Raw genomic sequence first — 21508 nt, 5'->3', positions numbered from 1 at the left:
ACCACTGCGGGAAAAAACAATACTTTCACCTAAAGTGTCTCGACTTAAAGGAAGATTTAGTAACAGATTCCCACCAATTTTAAGATACGATATCGTTTTGCACAGAAAAAATACAATTATTCATTTAAATTCTGTCATACTGTTCAGTATAAGGAAATATTTCATACGTGTTATTTCTATAAATGATCAAAATCTCATCTCGTTGATTTGTATCCTGGCTCATCACTACAGAACACAACACAATACGTTTCAGGGAAAGTTAAATGAGAGATTCTTCTAGAGCAGAGGTGTCAAACTCATGTTGGGTCACGGGCGCTTATAATAGAGAACATTTTCCCAATAAATGAACAATAATCAGCTGTGATTTGGTCAAAGCTCCAACTTAACTGTAGCTTCATTAATAACAACGGCTCACACTTGTATTGCACTTTACAAGCCTGTGTCACAAGCTCCTCAAAGCACTACCTCGCAGTCATTACTGTCCATTTATCACGTGGTTATATTATGTGTTGTTCATTTCCTGATCTCTTATTATGCCAGTGCCCTCTGCTGGACACGTGTGGAACTCTTTTCTTTTTTTGCATCCTTTTTCTGTATGGTGCTATAGAAGTAAAGTTTCCTCTTCTTTTTTCTTCTTCTTTTTTAAATGTATTGCCCCCTAGTGGCTGCAATGAGCGTTCTGGTCATAACTCTGCACAGGAATGGGCTAGAGACTAACATACTCTGGACTAACATACTCTGGACTAACATGCTCTGGACTAACATACTCTGGACTAACATGCTCTGGACTAACATACTCTGGACTAACATACTCTGGACTAACATACTCTGGACTAACATACTCTGGACTAACATACTCTGGAATTTATGCTCTACATGGCTAACCTGGCTAACCCCGTGCTGCTGTGAGCGCTCGAATCATTTGAACTGCACAACAGCCTGGGGACCATGGCCGAAATGTTCGCATGGATTTGGGAACCAATCACAGAGCGAGGAGGGACGGCAAGATGATGACGCGCTATTCCACATACGGAAGCTTGGAGTTTATTTAGGGATAAAAAAGAAAAAGTTTATTTACAGATCAGACATGACAGCAGCAGATGCAACGCTATTTTTTGATCAAGCTTTAAACCTTGTTCTAAAAAGTTTATCTCGAAAGTTTACAGCAGGTACGTCATACGTCATCTCATACGATGATACGATTGGCTGTGGCCTCGCGCAGACGCATGAGAGACATTTGTATCGCCCAATAAACGACTATGGACGACCGTAAACCACACCTCTCCTACGAGAACATGAACTGTGTCCCCAGACTAAATATCACTTGTGATTTTCGTCTGGTGTTTGCCAGGCTACTACATGGCAGGGGCCGGACTCAATCATCTCGTGGGCCGGATGAGGCCCGTGGGCCGGATGCTTGACACCCCTGTTCTAGAGGATCTCAGTCCGTTTGGTGAGTCTTTTTCAATTGTCAGTGCTTTTAGCCACAACTGATTATTTTGTTGGTCTTTTTTTTTATACAAATGTTGACTTAGTTTTTTTTATTTTGCAGGAACTGTCAGAATCAGTGGAACAAAATCATATCTATCATTGAAAATCTCTTCTTTTCCCTCTTGCTGTTAAACAGAATTGCGTAAACAGTCAAGGAGAACAGCCTCAGATGTTCCGATAAGGTTTTGCACTACAGTGTTACTAAACGAAGCAGAAAAGGCCCAGCGTTTAGCTCGCCTGCTGCTCCTGTGCGTTAGCTCGTGGCGACGTTAGTGCATGGTGAACTCAAAGTGCAGGTTAAGTGAAGTGCGTAAGCGTGATGTGGACGTGTAGGCGGTGCTCACGGTGGTGGTGGTAGTAGCCGGTGCAGGCGGGCTCTCTGGGGGCTTGGGCTGATGTGCAACACAAAGAGAAAGCAGTTAGAGAAGGTTACGCTGCAGCGATAAACCATGCGCCGCGTTATGTCCAAGCAGCTTTTCAAATGTGAAGAAACGTCATTGAGTTCGTCTGTAAACGCTCTTGTCAGAACCGTGTAGAAGTTACCATTTAAGACCCAACGATACAGGAGGAACCTGGCCCTCTGTGGCAGGCAAAGGCTTAGGCATCCCTGGTTAAATGTCTGTTAAAGTGGCACATTTCACGAGAATGGATTCAATTAAATTCCGACAATATCTGGAACCAAACACCTTCTGTGAAAAAGCTGAGGTTAAAAAGAGGATGGCTTCTCTAAATGGAAACGCAGCTGAAGGTTTTACCGTGGCCTTGTAAGGACTTTAAAAGAGCAGTATGTGTGTAAGACAGTGTGGAATTATTATTGTAATCTCTGTAATGATAATGTTGTCGGTGATGAGTTTCACTGTTTGAATGTTCAAATGCGGAAGTTGTCATCAATAGAGAAAAATATTTGCCAACATTTTATGTAAGACACCCTTCAATGTTTAAATTAATTTCACTTATGCAAAATCAAAGGCAAAATGTGATTAGTAAATTTGGTACCTTTTTGAAAAAGGTTCTTCTTCTGTTAAAATGATATTTGTTATCACTTTGTTCTGTTTTGTTTTTTGTGAACTTGTGCTCCAAACCATGGGTATGGTCGTGAGCACTGAAAAATAAAGAAAGAAAGAAAGAAAGAAGAAATGTCAAAGAACTTTAAAGGAACAGGCCAGCGTTTTTCCATACTGAGATATGTTCTTACCTGAGCTGTGACGAGTTCTTTAGGACCTGTCTGATCTTCAGTCACGTAAACACAGCGCAGACGGCGTTAGCATTTAGCATCCGCACAGTAAAGTGAAGATTACTGCGCAGTAAAGTGAAGATTACTGCGCGGATTTCAAACTACTCCTGGTATTATTACGCCTTACAATATAGTCCCCCCTTTTATCCGCTTAGAAAATCCACATTGTTTAATTGTGTGTAATTATACTTTGTAGTGGAACACTTCACGTAACCATATTTAAATAGGGAAAACGTGGAAGAGCTTGGTAGCTTCTATCTTGACCTGTTTTGGAGCTATAGAGGAGAGAGGGAGAGGCTAAATGCTAACGCCGTCTGCGCTGTGTTTACGTGACTGAAGATCAGACAGGTCCTAAAGAACTCGTCACAGCTCAGGTAAGAACATATCTCAGGATGGAAAAACGCTGGCCTGTTCCTTTAAGGGCTTTGTGAGGAAGAATGGGCAAAAAATCCTTCAAACTAAAAGACAGTGAGCCACACGTGACCTCCGAGTGGATCCTCAGGAGGCGCTGCTCTTCCTGTCTCCTTATTTCCAAATGACTTAGTAACGATGTCTTGTCCAAATGAATAAGTATTTCAGCCTTACTTGGCCGGCAGTGAGTAACTGATGGGCAGTCACATTTGGGAGCAAAGACTTCACTGGAGGAAACTTCTGTAGGTGTTTGTGTCTTGAAACTGATGGCTGACATAAGAGATCAGGACATAAACAACACATTATAGTAGGGCTGTGCAATTAATCGAAATTTGATTACGATTTCGATTACAACAGTAAACGATTACAAAATTAGCATAATCGCAAAAAATCGATTATAATTTTTATTTTTATTTACTTTATTTTTTTTCAAATTTTTTTTTTTTCACTTTTTTTTTGTAATTTTTAATTTTTGGATTTTTGTCACTTTTTTGATGGATTTTTGTAATTTTTTGATGGATTTTTGATATTTTTTTGATGGATTTTTGACTTTTTTTTGATGGATTTTTGTCACTTTATTGATGGATTTTTGTCACTTTTTGATGGATTTTTGACTTTTTTTTTATGGATTTTTGTCTTTTTTTGATGGATTTTTGTCACTTTTTTGATGGATTTTTGTCTTTTTTTGATGGATTTTTTTAAAGGCAACAAATAATCGTTTGAATAATCGTGATTTCAATTATGACAAAAATAATCGTGATTATTATTTTTTCAATAATCGAGCCGCCCTACATTATAGCCACGTGGTAAATGAAGCTTACCAGAGAGTGTTTGTGTTTTTGACATATGTATGAAGTAAGAATAGTTGAGCAATTTCCTTGTAGTGGGTTCTCTCTGTAAGGAAACAGTTTACATTCATGCCAGTTTGAATCCAATTTAATGCTTTTTAATGACTTTTAAGGCCTTAATTTTGGCATAATTCATTTTTATTGACTTAATACCCAATGGAAACGCTGCTAGGAGCCAGTGAGTGTCCATCATTAACTCTCTGTCCGTGATGTTTTCTTGTTAAGACATCGCTTTTGCCTGTTGGGGACATAGTGAATTAGGAAGAACCTCTGGAGAATTCACATCACAAAGAGTCCAGTGAGAGTCTTCACCGTCTCCAGCTGTTGTGACACTTGCAGGATGCCCAAACCTTTGCTGTTTATTTGATATGTGAACCATACTTTTGAATACCACTGTTCATCACCATCACGAGCAGAACTAGGACTAGAAAACCAGGCAGTTCATTTAATCTTACCAGACGGAACAAACAATACAAATCATACAAAGCATTCAACCCAACTGACTATATTTATTCAAGACCCAAAAGTGATTTTTTAGGGGGAAACTAAGAAATGACATACATTTACTTGAATTTAGAGATTAAACCTAAAGTTTGAGTTTGGTCGAGTGTTGAATAAAATAAACCTCTTATTACCAATGGAACAAGCACATTGTTTCTTCATTCAGGTGACTTTGTGAAAAAGACTTTTATTTTAAAGCAAAAGTGACTTTGTCTGATTTGAAGTGGGATTCTTGGTCTATTGGCATTAGCATTTTTATCTAATCTTAGAAAAACGTATTTTCCGGACTATAAATCGCACTTTTTTTCATAGTTTGGGTGCGTCTTATATGATATATGTTGTTTTAATTGATTGACTGTGGAATTCTTCCGCAGTCAATTATTGGTTTTCATGTTCTTTATTATTATTCCTCTTCCATCTTTTTCCCGATTTTCTCCAGCTTTCAGCACCTTCATGCTTTGTGCAATTTATGCAAGTTATGCATCAAAACGTTCCGCATGTTGAGGAGAAGGTGCTGTTACTTTTGGGATTTCTGCAACTTATGGTTTTTCCGCAATCGGCCAAAATGTCGGAGATTTTTGCCATTGACTTATAATGGGGCTTCTGCAAATCCATGCTTTTCTGCACTTTTTTCTGCATTTTATACAATTTCTGCACTTTGTGCATGTTCAGCTTATGCAACTTGTGGGTTTTGAGAAAAAATTGTCCTTCTGCAGTTTTCCAGTTTTTTTTATATGAGAGTTTGACATTTTTGCATTGGTGTGTATGTGGGAATCCAGCCAATGGGGAAACTCCGCCTTTCAGCCATTTGTGCTTCTGCCAATCAAGCACTGAGGCCATTTCAACAGTTTGACCAGTTTATGGAATTTAAAAGTTTATGCAACATTAACAATTTATGCAAATTAACCACTTCATGGGATTTACCCAGTTTATGCATTTTAAAGCGTTTATTCCATTTACATAATTTATGCAAATTAACCCATTCATGCATTGTATCACTTTATGCAGTTTATACAGTTTATGCAACATAACATTTTATGCATTTTACCAGTTTATGCAAATTTGATTATGCAATTTGAAGAGTTTATGCAATTTCTGCATTCGCTTCCCGCATTTCCGCAGTCAATCGCAATGGCACAGCCATTGCATTTCTAGTTCAAATATATAATTTCACATGCCACTAGAGGGCACTGCAGGCTAACCGGGCGGCAGAAAGAAAGTCTGGAGTGAGCGAGAAGTGGAGGGAGAAGAAAACAAGCAAAGCGAATCACGGGCTAAAATCTAGAGGAACGAGTTCGCAAATGAGAGCTCGAAAAACGTGCTGCCGGGAGAGGCTCGTCAGCGGCGCAGCTACGCCTGTAACACAGAGGATGAAGATTTCAATAGATGTATGTGACCTGGAGTGAGATCGAGAGTTTATATGTTCTTTATGCTGTAGTTACAGTATCTGAACTGTTTATGAGACAAACCAGACGCCGATTTAGTCCATTGTTTGTTTTCCGGCCGGTCGTTGGAAAGATGCCTCGCCGTGAGTCTTTTGTTTCCAAATATGGTCACAGGAGGTTTGAAAAGTGGCTAAATCTCTTAAAATTTCTTTATTAGCATTTTTTTTTTAATTTCACACAGGCAGGATTTGAGGACAATATATTGGTCTGAAAAAAGTAAAAAATTAAGAAAAAATTATAATAAAAAATGTCCCCACCACTCAGGTCTCCTATCCTGTCTCTAACCCCTTCACTGAACCGCCCAGCCCACCCTTCCCACCCAGGAAATAAGTTTAGAAAGAAAAAGATTGGAAGAAAAAGGAAAAGAAAAGGAAAGGACGGTAGAAGAGAAAAGAGTAAAGGAGTAAAATAAAGGAGTGAGCAAAAAAAAGATCTAATAGAGTTAAAAACAGAAATGCAGTCACACATACAGACCGTGAAGAAGGGAAGGAAAGGAGGGGGAAAGATAAAAATGATTAAATTTTTTTTTTTCTAAAATAAATAAATAAATAAATTTAAAAAAAAGGACAAAAATAAGAGGAAAGAAAAGAAAGGGAGAAAAAAAAAAAAAAAAAAAAAAAAAAGTGGCTAAATCTGTGTCAAAGTTACGCTGGGATCAGCTCCTCCCCCTCGGCCCGGGTTCAGTTTGTTACTTCCTTTATGTGATTTAACATTTACACCAGTATGAGACAAATTCCTAACATGGGGAATATTTCTACTGCTATAGTTTCTAATAAAAGCCCCGGCCTGTTTTAGAGACCGGCTTTAATTTGCCTCCGCCAGCCGCGAACCCGGCCCCTGTCGGAGACCCGGCCCCTGTCGGAGACCCGGCCCCTGTCGGAGACCCGGCCTCTGTCGGAGACCCGGCCTCTGTCGGAGACCCGGCCCCTGTCGGAGACCCGGCCCCTGTCGGAGACCCGGCCTCTGTTAGACCCGGCCTCTGTCGGAGACCCGGCCTCTGTCGGAGACCCGGCCCCTGTCGGAGACCCGGCCCCTGTCGGAGACCCGGCCTCTGTTAAAGACCCGGCCTCTGGAGACCCGGCCCCTGTCGGAGACCCGGCCCCTGTCGGAGACCCGGCCCCTGTCGGAGACCCGGCCCCTGTCGGAGACCCGGCCCCTGTCGGAGACCCGGCCCCTGTCGGAGACCCGGCCCCTGTCGGAGACCCGGCCTCTGGAGACCCGGCCTCTGTTAAAGACCCGGCCTCTGGAGACCCGGCCTCTGTCGGAGACCCGGCCTCTGACGGAGACCCGGCCCCTGTCGGAGACCCGGCCTCTGTCGGAGACCCGGCCCCTGTTAAAGACCCGGCCTCTGGAGACCCGGCCTCTGTCGGAGACCCGGCCCCTGTCGGAGACCCGGCCCCTGTCGGAGACCCGGCCTCTGTTAAAGACCCGGCCTCTGGAGACCCGGCCCCTGTCGGAGACCCGGCCTCTGTCTGAGACCCGGCCCCTGTCGGAGACCCGGCCTCTGTTAAAGACCCGGCCTCTGGAGACCCGGCCCCTGTCGGAGACCCGGCCCCTGTCGGAGACCCGGCCTCTGTCGGAGACCCGGCCTCTGTCTGAGACCCGGCCTCTGTTAAAGACCCGGCCTCTGTCTGAGACCCGGCCTCTGTCGGAGACCCGGCCTCTGTCTGAGACCCGGCCTCTGTCAGAGACCCGGCCTCTGTCTGAGACCCGGCCCCTGTCGGAGACCTGGCCCCTGTCGGAGACCCGGCCTCTGGAGACCCGGCCCCTGTCGGAGACCCGGCCTCTGGAGACCCGGGCCCTGTCGGAGACCCGGCCTCTGTCTGAGACCCGGCCTCTGTCAGAGACCCGGCCTCTGTCTGAGACCCGGCCCCTGTCGGAGACCTGGCCCCTGTCGGAGACCCGGCCTCTGGAGACCCGGCCCCTGTCGGAGACCCGGGCCCTGTCGGAGACCCGGCCCCTGGAGACCCGGCCTCTGTCTGAGACCCGGCCCCTGTCGGAGACCCGGCCTCTGTCGGAGACCCGGCCCCTGTCGGAGACCCGGCCCCTGGAGACCCGGCCCCTGTCTGAGACCCGGCCCCTGTCGGAGACCCGGCCCCTGTCGGAGACCCGGCCCCTGTCGGAGACCCGGCCTCTGTCGGAGACCCGGCCTCTGTCAGAGACCCGGCCTCTGTCGGAGACCCGGCCTCTGTCAGAGACCCGGCCTCTGGAGACCCGGCCTCTGTCGGAGACCCGGCCCCTGTCGGAGACCCGGCCTCTGTCGGAGACCCGGCCCCTGTCGGAGACCCGGCCCCTGTCGGAGACCCGGCCTCTGTCAGAGACCCGGCCTCTGTCAGAGACCCGGCCTCTGGAGACCCGGCCTCTGTCGGAGACCCGGCCCCTGTCGGAGACCCGGCCTCTGTCGGAGACCCGGCCCCTGTCGGAGACCCGGCCCCTGTCGGAGACCCGGCCCCTGGAGACCCGGCCCCTGTCGGAGACCCGGCCCCTGTCGGAGACCCGGCCCCTGTCGGAGACCCGGCCCCTGGAGACCCGGCCTCTGTCGGAGACCCGGCCTCTGTTAGAGACCCGGCCCCTGTCGGAGACCCGGCCCCTGTCGGAGACCCGGCCCCTGTCGGAGACCCGGCCCCTGGAGACCCGGCCTCTGGAGACCCGGCCTCTGTTAAAGACCCGGCCCCTGTCGGAGACCCGGCCCCTGTCGGAGACCCGGCCCCTGGAGACCCGGCCTCTGGAGACCCGGCCTCTGTTAAAGACCCGGCCTCTGGAGACCCGGCCCCTGTCGGAGACCCGGCCCCTGTCGGAGACCCGGCCCCTGTCGGAGACCCGGCCCCTGGAGACCCGGCCTCTGTCGGAGACCCGGCCCCTGGAGACCCGGCCCCTGTCACAGACCCGGCCTCTGTCTGAGACCCGGCCCCTGTCGGAGACCCGGCCTCTGTCGGAGACCCGGCCCCTGTTTGAGACCCGGCCCCTGTCGGAGACCCGGCCCCTGTCGGAGACCCGGCCTCTGGAGACCCGGCCTCTGTTAAAGACCCGGCCTCTGGAGACCCGGCCTCTGTCTGAGACCCGGCCTCTGGAGACCCGGCCTCTGTCGGAGACCCGGCCCCTGGAGACCCGGCCTCTGTCGGAGACCCGGCCCCTGGAGACCCGGCCCCTGTCACAGACCCGGCCTCTGTCTGAGACCCGGCCCCTGTCGGAGACCCGGCCTCTGTCGGAGACCCGGCCCCTGTTTGAGACCCGGCCCCTGTCGGAGACCCGGCCCCTGTCGGAGACCCGGCCTCTGGAGACCCGGCCTCTGTTAAAGACCCGGCCTCTGGAGACCCGGCCTCTGTCTGAGACCCGGCCTCTGGAGACCCGGCCTCTGTCTGAGACCCGGCCTCTGTCGGAGACCCGGCCTCTGTTAGAGACCCGGCCCCTGTCGGAGACCCGGCCCCTGTCGGAGACCCGGCCTCTGGAGACCCGGCCTCTGTTAAAGACCCGGCCTCTGGAGACCCGGCCTCTGTCTGAGACCCGGCCTCTGGAGACCCGGCCTCTGTCTGAGACCCGGCCTCTGTCGGAGACCCGGCCTCTGTCTGAGACCCGGCCTCTGTCGGAGACCCGGCCTCTGTTAGAGACCCGGCCCCTGTCGGAGACCCGGCCCCTGTCGGAGACCCGGCCTCTGTCGGAGACCCGGCCCCTGTTAAAGACCCGGCCTCTGGAGACCCGGCCTCTGTTAAAGACCCGGCCTCTGGAGACCCGGCCCCTGTCGGAGACCCGGCCCCTGTCGGAGACCCGGCCTCTGTTAAAGACCCGGCCTCTGGAGACCCGGCCCCTGTCGGAGACCCGGCCCCTGTCGGAGACCCGGCCTCTGTCGGAGACCCGGCCCCTGTCGGAGACCCGGCCCCTGTCGGAGACCCGGCCCCTGTCGGAGACCCGGCCTCTGTCGGAGACCCGGCCTCTGTCTGAGACCCGGCCTCTGTCTGAGACCCGGCCTCTGTCTGAGACCCGGCCTCTGTCTGAGACCCGGCCTCTGGAGACCCGGCCTCTGTCAGAGACCCGGCCCCTGTCGGAGACCCGACCCCTGTCGGAGACCCGGCCCCTGTCGGCCCCGGCCTCTGTATATTTACTGTTTGCAGAAAAGCCTAGAGTCTCAGTGCGGTGATAAAGTACCTGATCTTTCGGTGCTTCTGCCGCTGCCGCCTCCTTTTTGGACGTCTTTGTGGGAGCGACCTGAACAAAAATACAGAAACAGGCTTTCAGAAGTTTCACGGCGTTCATAATAAAATTGCACTTCATGAAAAAGAAAAAATCTTATTGAAGAGGTTTGTGGTTTGAAAATCTATATTTAAATACATAATATCTTGCAAGCGGTCCGGTATATGACATTGAAATGGTGTCTGAACATGATTTAAACTCAGGGCTAAAGGGCTCGTCTGTGCAAATAAAACAATATTAATGTAATGTTGACTAAATCAAGTAGCATTTTTGTTCGTGACGGGATTTACGGCTCTTTTCTGGGAGCCGAGTCTTTAGTAGCCGTTCATTTCAAAGAGCCGTTCAAAATCTAAAATTACAAATGGACGGATATTTACGCTTTGTGAATCAAATCTTGTGCCACAACTAATAAAGAGGCTGTAACTGTCTTTAGCTTTGACTTTAGTGCAAAAAGCTTCCACTTGTGTCGCCTGCTCCGTGGTTGGGCCGATTCTTGTGTTCCTTCTGGGTAAAGATCAGTCTTTTTTCACAATTGAGATCCGGTTCAAACCGATCACCTTAAAGGAACAGGCCACCGTTTTTACATATATGTTCTTACCTGAGCTTAGACGAGTTCATTTGTGCCTGTCTGGTCTTCACGCGTGCCCTCAGTCACGTAAACACAGACGGCGTTAGCATTTAGCCTCTCCTCCTCTATAGCTCCAAACCAGGTGAAGATAGAAGCTACCAAGCTAAATGCTAACGCTGTCTGTGTTTACGTGACTGAGGGCACGCGTGAAGACCAGACAGGTACACATGAACTCGTCTAAGCTCAGGTAAGAACATATCTCAGTGTGTAAAAACGGTGGCCTGTTCCTTTAAAGAGGCGTTCATGAACGTTGGGCACCGTTAACACATTTTCATACCAGAAAACAGAACAATAATGTGTGGAAGATAAAAATAACAATATCAGGTTCATCTCCAATGTCAAGAATTGAGAGAAATTGTGGCAAAAATAAAGAAAAAAATTGTGTAAAAGAAAAAAAATGTGGGGATAAAATCGGGCAAAAATAGGGGAATAAATGGGGGAAATAGGGAAAAAAATTGTAAAAGAAAAATTGGGGGGGGGGGGACATTTGTTTGAGCTGAAACACTTCCTTTAACCTCTTACCCTCCGCCCGTCTTAACCAAGTGCATTTTCTCCAGTTCAGCTTTACCCAAATCTAAAAGGGCACAGCCTATAGACCCTTTAACTGCTGACATCATCAGTGACATCATCTGGAGGCAGGAAGTGATCAAGAGAAATAAGATTAAACTAAAACTAGCGATTGTAAGTGTAAAACTACAACTAAAACACGTGGTCCTGTTGTGGCTTAAGGTGAAAGACCGAGAGGAACGACATTCGAGACGATAAAATAAGGTTTATTTGACACTTCCTAAAACAGTTAAATATTTGTTTGTCATTACCATGGCAACAGCTCCAATGGAAATAGATGGGAATCTCAACTTCCTGCCTCCAGCTAAGCCCGAATTGTTTACAAACAATTAAAGGGTCTATAGGCCAGAGTACTGCCTCATTTGAAAGCTAAGACCTACAAGACTGATCTAAACTGTCGCAGCCTTTTCTGACATTTCTTTTCGTCGCTTTTGTGTCGCTCTTTTTCATCACATTTTGGCGCTTTTTGTTGCTCTTTTGTGCCTTTTTTTGTTGCATATTCGTTGCTCTTTTGCGGCTTTTTTGTTGCATATTCGTCACACTTTTCTGTTTCCTCTTCAGTTTGGTTCATCCGCTTTCTCGGCTCATTTTTCTTGCCCTGGTTTTCGAGAAACTTTCAGATTTCAGCAAAGATCTAAAGATTGACGTTTTTTTCTTTCAATACTTTTTCAATACTTTTACCTTTTTTCCTGTATCACATTGTTTTGTCAACACCGAGACTCAAACTGAATGAAAACATCTCAAGAACGAAACACCAACATCCCAAACCGGTGACTTCCCCCCCAGGGCTGGACTGGCCATCGGGAGATTCGGGAGTTTTCCCGGTGGGCCTCCGTACTTTTGGGCCAGTCAGATTGAGATAAGACCCAATTAACCCTACACCGGCCCACAGTTAACGGGAAAAGCCATTAAAATCTCTATCATTACATAGTTGCAATTACACAACTCTTCCAATAGAGGGACCTTTTATTCCCTTCTGGTGGCAGCTTTGTTGAGTTATGGTTCCCAGATAATCTCGTGTAATGAGCGATGGGCCTCTTTTATTTTAAGATTGTCAAGTCCAAAATATTCAATGTTAACCTTCCTCTTTGTCCAGCCATGTGTTTAGTGGGTTACAAAGACGCTCAATCATATAATAAAAGAGACTATAAAATGGCCAATCTTGCCTTTATAGCTGCTAAAAGAACTATCATGATTAACTGGAAAAAAACGTAAATTTAACTGTTTCGCAGTGGACAAATGGCTGTATGAATTCTCTGATCTGTCGTCCATGGAGCAAGTTATTAATGGAGATAACATAGCATTAAATTTTGAGCAACTCTGTAACATCGCTGGTATAAGATAGGAAACCCTTCGAACACCCGGGAACCTATTTCTAGGGTCACCTTCATAAAAACATCGAAACATGCACATACGTACTGTTTTTTTTTTTGCTTGGACTATGGACCAATTCGTTTTCTCTGAAGATAATGTTTAAGGTGAGACACTGCAGGTGAATAGGGAAAAAATGTATATTTACAGATATCAATTTGAAACTGTTGCTGTCGATCACTGGCATAAATGTGAGAAAAAAATACATTGCAAGTTTTCTGTCATTTTATCTTTTCATAAAAGAACAAGGTGTTTTATGCCTAAAATGCCCCAAATTTCCCATCTTTTCGGCGACAAAATCTGAATAATGGACAGAGCTACATTCAAATTTATGGTTTCATTTTATTGATGAATGAGTTACCAAGACGTTTTCAGAGCGGATTTTGGATTTCTTGTTTAGTTTTAAAATAAGCCGTTTTTTAGTGAAAAAATGTGTAAAAATGGAATTTTCGCCTTATTTTTTGACATTCAAAACTCAATAAATGGGGCTAAGGATTAAAAAGTAAAAAATCCCTCTGAAAAAATCTTCCAAACATTGTTCAGTTCAAGGCTGGAAAATGTGAAGTCTTTAGGTCCGACTGACGTGGACATAGTGTCGCCACAATGACAGAAACATGTGTTTTGAGAAAAAGGTCCTTGAAATTGTGTTCTCCCATATAAGTCTATGGGGGAACATTGACTCAGCGCAATATTTAAACATGTTATTGTGAAGATTAGGCATGTTTTCTGTTTCCGGGTGAAAGTTTATATGTTCAGAGACCAATTTGGCCCAAAACCTGAAAACTGAAAAAAATGAGTTTTGCCTGTAGTGTCTCCCCTTAAGAGTGGAGACAATGAGTAACAGGAGTAAGACGTTGGTACAACATTAGTGAATGTTGGGGAACTGAAGGAACTGAAGGAACTGCCTCCATCCAAGAGTGTGACATCACTAAACAATAGAACACATACGCAATTTCTTATCAACTAACATACTGTATCACCCCCACCCCTCCCACCCCGACTGTGTGGCTGTCTCTGTGCTGTGTATTTGTGGCGTATTATTATTATTTTTTGTGTGTGTCTGTTCTGTGCAGTGTTTATTATGACCATTGGAGGTCAAATTGACACTGAATTGTCTGTCTGAATTGTTGTTGTCGTTGTTGTTTGTATCTACACTGCAAAAAGTATATAACTAGATCAGTATAAACATCTCAATTTGATCATAATAATCCAGAATTTGAGTTGTTTTGATTAGTTAAGAAGTTCTTGAGCATTTGTCCCAGATTATTTCACTTGTTCTGAGATGTTTCTGACTCGTTTCGATACGTTTCGTCCTTATTTCAGGTCATTTTCTTTGCCAATGGGGTAAGAAAATTGGTCTTATCTCATTGGCAATTTTACTTTCTTATTTCAAGCGAGATTTATTCTAGAACTGGTCTGAAATGTCCTCAAACAAGCAAAGGAAACTTGGTCCGATCAGGAAAAGTGTCTAAATGAGTGAAAACCGCTCAAAACAAGATGCATTTCCTCAATTCCAGTCATTTAAGCCAATGCTTGATATTTACTTTTTGTAGTGTACTTACTGTCCTGTCAACTTAAAATAGTAATAAAAGAAAAACTGTTAATAAAAAAAAAAAAAAAAAAAAAAAAAAAAAAGATTGTCAAGTAATTTTACAAAAGTTCCTTCAAGTTGTAAATGAAAAGATTAAAGTGTTGAGTCTCTGAGGCGTTAGCTTGAATTCGGCAGAAACAACATGAACTATTGTCCTCGATTCGTAGCTTATACTGCTTAAGGGCTGCTGTTCTGCTAACTATTGCATTAAATATGACAGTTTTATTTGTTTCTGCCGGTCCAGCCCTGCACCCCCCCCTTTAAAGAGTCCATATCTCCGTGTTGGAGACGGTGAAGCCAGAGCAGGACAGAGCGGTCAGTGAGGATGCGAGACACTGGACCACACAGTCAAACCAGCGCCATTGTGTTCGGAGACAGCGTAGGCCTTCCCCGAGCTCTATCTTTTACAAATGTCTCCCCCCCCCCGAGCGCACAGGGCCCGCCTTGTGTGGCCCGGGGCGGGGCGGGAACAATGGGCCCCCACAGCCGCATGTTCAGAGGCCGGGTCGGCAGGACGCTGCGAGCCGAGGCTGACTCTGTTTGAAATCCAGGAGACAGCGTGATGAAGAGGCGGGACAATGGCCGTCTGTCACGGGCTCTCTCAACCATTGTCAATATTGTTCTTGCCCTTAATGTCATATTATAATGATTAAAACTGGCATTAAATGTACATTTCATGGGGGGAAATGACATCGCGTATTACCAGGTTTGTCACAAATACACATTACACCACATTTAGCTGCAGCTTTGGGCGACATCGTCCACCGACTCTTTATGTGTTCATGAATCATCATCAACAGTAAGCAGTGTTCATTTTGTCAACATATTTTATTTTAGTTTTAGTCTTTTGACTAAAATGTAATTTAATTTCAGTCGAGATTTAGTCGAAAAAATCTTTTCAATTTTAGTCTAGTTTTAGTCGACTAAAATTAAGACTAGTTTAGTCGACTTTGCATTGATAATATTCATGATAATCATATTTAATCTTGTTCCTCTGCTTCATGCACTGCAAAAAGTCATTAACTAGATCAGTATAAACATCTCAGTTTGAGCACAATAATCCAAATCTTAGTTGTTGTGACTGGTTAAGAAGTTGTTGGGCATTTGTCCCAGATTATTTCACTTGTTCTGAGATGTTTCTGACTCGTTTCGATACATTTCGTCCTTATTTCAGGTCATTTTCTTTGCCAATGGGGAAAGAAAATTGTTCTTATCTCATTGGCAATTTTACTTTCTTGTTTCAAGCGAGATTTACCCTAGAACTGGTCTGAAATGTCCTCAAACAAGCAAAGCAAACTGGGTACGATCAGGAAAAGTAATCTTGAAAACAGTGACATTTTCTTGAAACATAAATTTGTCTAATTTCAAGAAACCTGTCCATGGAGCACTTAATAATAATAATAATAATAATAATAATAATAATAATAATAATAATAATAATAATAATAATAATAATAATAATAATAATACATCAGACTTGTATAGCGTTTTTTTTGACACTCAAAGACGCTTTACATGGGGGACAAAACAAAACAAAAAGGGGGGTTTAGGAAAAAGCTAGTTTGAACAGGTGGGTTTTGATACTGATTTGAAGGTTTTTAAGACTTAAGAATTAAGACTGAACAACTGCAACAGTTTTATTTCAAGTATTTATAATTTTTCATTTAGTTTTGCCCCATGGACAGATTTCTTGAAATGAGACTCTAAAATCAAGGACAAAAGAACTTATTTCCAGATGACTTTATGCAGTGTGCAGAGGTTTGTGTTATAAAATATACAATTATAAGAAGCATTAAATTTAACATTTGATCCAACTGATCCGAGCACATTTTCTCCAGTTTGGCTTTACTCAAATCTATAAGTTTCTTGAAATCAATCAATCAAAATAACGACAGAAACGAGAAGAAAACGAGGATGAAAACACAACAAATCAGTATCAAAAGGTGACTGACAAAAATAGTTGAAAAAGCGGCAAAAAATCAACATAAAAAGTGGCAGAAATGCTGAATCATGAACATCGTTTTCTGCTAAATAAAGATACAAAGACATGGAGAGGAGAAAAGGGTTCAATATTCCATAAATACATAAATAACGGAGAATGCTAACATGGTGCTAACGCTAGCTAGCATCGCTACGACTGCCCTTTTTTCACTTCTACTGAACAACGTGCTGTGATGTAATAAAGTAACAAGAATGTGATGAAAAGAAAATGAAGGTCCAGCAAAAACGTGACAAAATAATGGCAAATATGAAAAGCTGAACAGGAGAAAACTTGATTGGTTAAGGCGGGTAAGAGGTTAACCTTCTACCATGTCTAAACTCTATATGCCATAATACACTGTGCCTTTTGCCACTTTCACAAATGCTTTAAAAGTAGGAAACTAAACTGAATCTAAACCAGTCGCGTTTAGTCATGTGGGAATCAGGCAGGTTTTTACGTCAGATGTCCTTCCTTCTCAGCAAGGCCGTGGGAACCCAGGGTGCTGAGGGCGCTGCAGCCCCCCCCCCCCCTGGTGGATAGTTTGTGAACCGCAGGCAATATTCACCCCTTAACTCCCACCTGAACCGAGCACATTTTCTCCAGCTTTACCCCAATCCAAAAGCTTCTGGCAAAAAGGTGTGAAAAGAGCAACAAAACTTTTATTGAGTTAATTATGGTCTTTGTAATTAATCACAACTAATCGCATTTAAGCATAATTTGTATAGGGTTTATATGTATGTTTTAGAGGTATATTTTCGATGCTTCTTTGTATTTTCGTGGAGATGCGAGGCCTGTGTGATCATTTCAAACACTTCAAACACAACAACAGTTTGATATATTTTGGAGAATGATCCTTTTGAATGAGTTTGTCGGCTCAACTGTGCGAATAAACAAATTAAAATTGTTTTTGTCTTTACGTCGTGTTCGTCCCTAAGCAACGTCTTGCAGGAAAAAGGAAACTGAAGAAGTGTCTGTGCCGCAAAAGTAAAGCAGTTTTCAGGTTTTGGGCCAAATTGGTCTCTGAATATATAAGCTTTCACCTGGAAACAAAACCTAATCTTCACAATAATAGGTTTAAATATTGCGCTGATTCAATGTTCCCCCATAGACTTGTATAGGAGAACGGAATTTCAAGGGCCTTTTTCCAACACATTTTTCTCTCATTGTGGCGACACTATGTCCACGTCAGTATCACATAAAGACTTCAAATTTTCCAGCCTTGGACTGAACAATATTTTAAAGATTTTTTCAGAGGGATTTTTTAATATCTAAATCCTTGCCTGATTTATTGAGGTTTGAATGTCAAAAAACAGCTTATTTTAAAACTAAACACGACATCCTAAATCCTCTCTGAAAAAGTATTGGCAACTCATTTATCAATAAAATAAAACCATAAAATGTAGCTCAATCTGTTATGAAGATTTCCTCGGTGAAAAGATGGGAAATTTTGTGCATTTTTAGGCATAAAACACCTTGTTTTTACATGAAAACTTAAAATGACAGAAAACTTGTATTGTATTTTCTTCTCACATTTATGCCAGTGATCGACAGCAACAGTTTCAAATTGATATCTGTAAATATAAAAAAAAAATCCCTATTCACCTAATAGCAAACAAGCGAATGTCACTGGAATTATTACCCATAAACCCCCTCATTCCTGCAGTGAACTACAAGGAAAGCACTTCTGAAACTGTTAGATTGACCACACTACAAGGAACAGTCAAAGAAAGTGATTTTTTTCTTCAGCAAAAGCACAACATTTCAACATTTCCTCCTCACCTCCCTGTTCCTCACCAGAGTTTTGAAGAAGTTCATAACTGGGTTCTGGGTTCACTTTTTTTGTCGGGCAGTCGTCTCATTTTTGTCAAATTTTCGTGACTTTTTTGTCACTTTTTCGTCAAATTATTCGCATTTTTTTGTCAAATTCTTATCACTTTTTTGTCCATTTTTTCTCAATTTTTCGTCAAATTTTTCGTCAATTTTTTTGTCAATTTTTTGTCAATTTTTGTCAATTTTTCGTGAAATTATTCGCATTTTTTGTCAAATTTTTGTCCATTTTTGTAATTTTTTTTTCGCTTTTTCGTCAAATTATTCGCATTTTTTCGTCAAATCATTCGCATTTTTTTGTCAAATTCTTATCACTTTTTCGTCAATTTTTCGTCAAATTTTTCTCTCTTTTTTGTCAAATGTTTGTCCATTTTTGTCATTTTTTGTACATTTTTTCTCACTTTTCTCACATTCATCTCTATAATTCTCTCCCTTTACATATTGTAAACTGTAACATCTTTGGAGAGTTTCAAGCGCTCACTGAAGACGAGCTGAGCTGAGCATTTTTCTCACGTTGTTTTATTATTCTATTTGTATTAAATGTTGATTGTTTTATTTTATGAATCTGTGCAGCACTTTGGGGCAGTGGCTGCTGTTTGTAAATGTGCTCTATAAATACATTTGACCTTGATTTATGCCAGTGATCTCCAGCAAAAGCTTCAAATTGATAACTGTAAATAAATTAAAAAAAATCCCTATTCACCTAGCCTTAACTAGCAAACAAGCAAATGTCACTGGAATTATTACCCATAAACCCCCTCATTCCTGCAGTGCACTACAAGGAAAGCACTTCTGAAACTGTTAGATTGACTTCACTACAAGGAACAGTCAAAGAAAGTTTCCGAAAGTGATTGTTTTCCTTCAGCAAAAAGCACAACATTTCAACATTTCCTCCTCACCTCTCTGTTACTCACCAGAGTTTTGAAGAAGTTCATAACTGGGTTCTGGGTTCACTTTTTTTGTCGGGCAGTCGTCTCATTTTTGTCAAACTTTCGTGACTTTTTTGTCACTTTTTCGTCAAATTATTCGCATTTTTTTGTCAAATTCTTATCACTTTTTTGTCAATTTTTTCTCAATTTTTCGTCAAATTTTTCGTCAATTTTTTGTCAATTTTTGTCAATTTTTGGTGAAATTATTCGCATTTTTTTGTCAAATTTTTGTCCATTTTTGTAATTTTTTTGTCGCTTTTTCGTCAAATTTTCCTCAATTTTTCGTCAAATTTTTCTCTCTTTTTTGTCAAATGTTTGTCCATTTTTGTCATTTTTTGTACATTTTTTCTCACTTTTCTCACATTTATCTCTATAATTCTCTCCCTTTACATATTGTAAACTGTAACATCTTTGGACAGTTTCAAGCGCTCACTGAGGACTCACTTTTTTGCACTGTCCTTCGGCACGAGCTGAGCTGAGCATTTTTCTCACGTTGTTTTATTATTCTATTTGTATTAAATGTTGATTGTTTTATTTTATGAATCTGTGCAGCACTTTGGGGCAGTGGCTGCTGTTTGTAAATGTGCTCTATAAATACATTTGACCTTGATTTATGCCAGTGATCTCCAGCAAAAGCTTCAAATTGATAACTGTAAATAAATTTTAAAAAATCCCTATTCACCTAGCCTTAACTAGCAAACAAGCGAATGTCACTGGAATTGTTACCCATAAACCCCCTCATTCCTGCAGTGCACTACAAGGAAAGCACTTCTGAAACTGTTAGATTGACTTCACTACAAGGAACAGTCAAAGAAAGTTTCCGAAAGTGATTTTTTCTTGAGCAAAAGCACAACATTTCAACATTTCCTCCTCACCTCTCAGTTTACTCACCAGAGTTTTGAAGAAGTTCATAACTGGGTTCTGGGTTCACTTTTTTTGTCGGGCAGTCGTCTCATTTTTGTCAAACTTTCGTGACTTTTTTGTCACTTTTTCGTCAAATTATTCGCATTTTTTTGTCAAATTCTTATCACTTTTTCGTCCATTTTTTCTCAATTTTTTGTCAAATTTTTCGTCAAATTTTTTGTCAATTTTTTGTCAATTTTTGTCAATTTTTCGTGAAATTATTCGCATTTTTTTGTCAAATTTTTGTCCATTTTTGTAATTTTTTTGTCAAATTATTCGCATTTTTTTGTCAAATTATTCGCATTTTTTGGTCAAATTCTTATCACTTTTTCGTCAATTTTTCGTCAAATTTTTCCCTCTTTTTTGTCAAATGTTTGTCCATTTTTGTCATTTTTTGTACATTTTTTCTCACTTTTCTCACATTCATCTCTATAATTCTCTCCCTTTACATATTGTAAACTGTAACATCTTTGGAGAGTTTCAAGCGCTCGCTGAAGACTCACTTTTTTGCACTGGCCTTCGGCACGAGCTGAGCTGAGCATTTTTCTCATGTTGTTTTATTATTCTATTTGTATTAAATGTTGATTGTTTTATTTTATGAATCTGTGCAGCACTTTGGGGCAGTGGCTGCTGTTTGTAAATGAGCTGTATAAATAAATTTGACCTTGACCTTGATTTATGCCAGTGATCTCCAGCAAAAGCTTCAAATTGATAACTGTAAATAAATTTAAAAAAATCCCTATTCACCTAGCCTTAAATAGCAAACAAGCGAATGTCACTGGAATTATTACCCATAAACCCCCTCATTCCTGCAGTGAACTACAAGGAAAGCACTTCTGAAACTGTTAGATTGACCACACTACAAGGAACAGTCAAAGAAAGTGATTTTTTCTTGAGCAAAAGCACAACATTTCAACTTTTCCTCCTCACCTCTCTGTTTACTCACCAGAGTTTTGAAGAAGTTCATAACTGGGTTCTCGTCCTCGGGGCTGTCCTGACTTTCCACTGCGATGTCGCCTCCGTCCGGCTCGCTCTCCTCGTCCTGCGCTCGCTCGGGGTCTGGAGTCTGCAGGCGCTCGCTTTCCTATACATACACGTGAACAAACGTTAAACCTAAAGGCATTTGTTTACGGGGCCGGGCCGGAGCAGCGAGTGTCTTGAACGCGGCGTTGGAAAAAGAGCTGCACAATTCCATCCATGCCGCTGCCTACTCGCGCCGGCGCACAACAATCGGGCTCTTATGAACGCCACTCATTGATATTCAACAATGCGTGCGAGAGTTATGCTCTGAGAAATGCCACGGGTCGTGTTTCAGGAGCTTCTTTTGTTGTAGATTGAGGCTGAATGAAGGCTCGATGATTAAAGTTTCGAAGTGACAAGAAACTTATGTGGAAAGATAAAAAAAGGAGTTGTTTTATTAAGGAAAGCAGTAGAAATGTGTGAATAAAACACCATTTTCCAATAATGTGCCACATTTTGTAATAAACTCTCGATGCCTGTTCTTACACACTGCAAAAAGTATTTAACTAGATCAGTATAAACATCTCAATTTGAGCACAATAATCCACATTTTAGTTGTTTTGACTAGTTAAG

At 42.9% G+C, this 21508-nt stretch overlaps 1 protein-coding gene across 1 annotated transcript in view; it reads right to left on the bottom strand.

Annotated features, from left to right (window-relative positions):
• bcas1 (brain enriched myelin associated protein 1) overlaps window positions 1-21508 on the bottom strand; it is a 55726-nt gene that overhangs the window by 15281 nt on the left and 18937 nt on the right. The window contains exons 7-9 of the mRNA XM_079575432.1: window positions 20862-20999; window positions 10074-10133; window positions 1836-1883 (exon numbers count right to left, since the gene is read on the bottom strand). Coding sequence (XP_079431558.1) covers window positions 1836-1883; window positions 10074-10133; window positions 20862-20999 — 246 coding nt within the window. The remainder of the gene's footprint in view (window positions 1-1835; window positions 1884-10073; window positions 10134-20861; window positions 21000-21508) is intronic.

Source organism: Gobius niger (assembly GCF_951799975.1).
Source record: "Gobius niger genome assembly, chromosome: 17".
Classification (NCBI taxonomy): Eukaryota; Metazoa; Chordata; class Actinopteri; order Gobiiformes; family Gobiidae; genus Gobius; species Gobius niger.
Note: the sequence above shows the minus strand (reverse complement) of the source record. Positions and strands in the feature narration are given on the sequence as shown.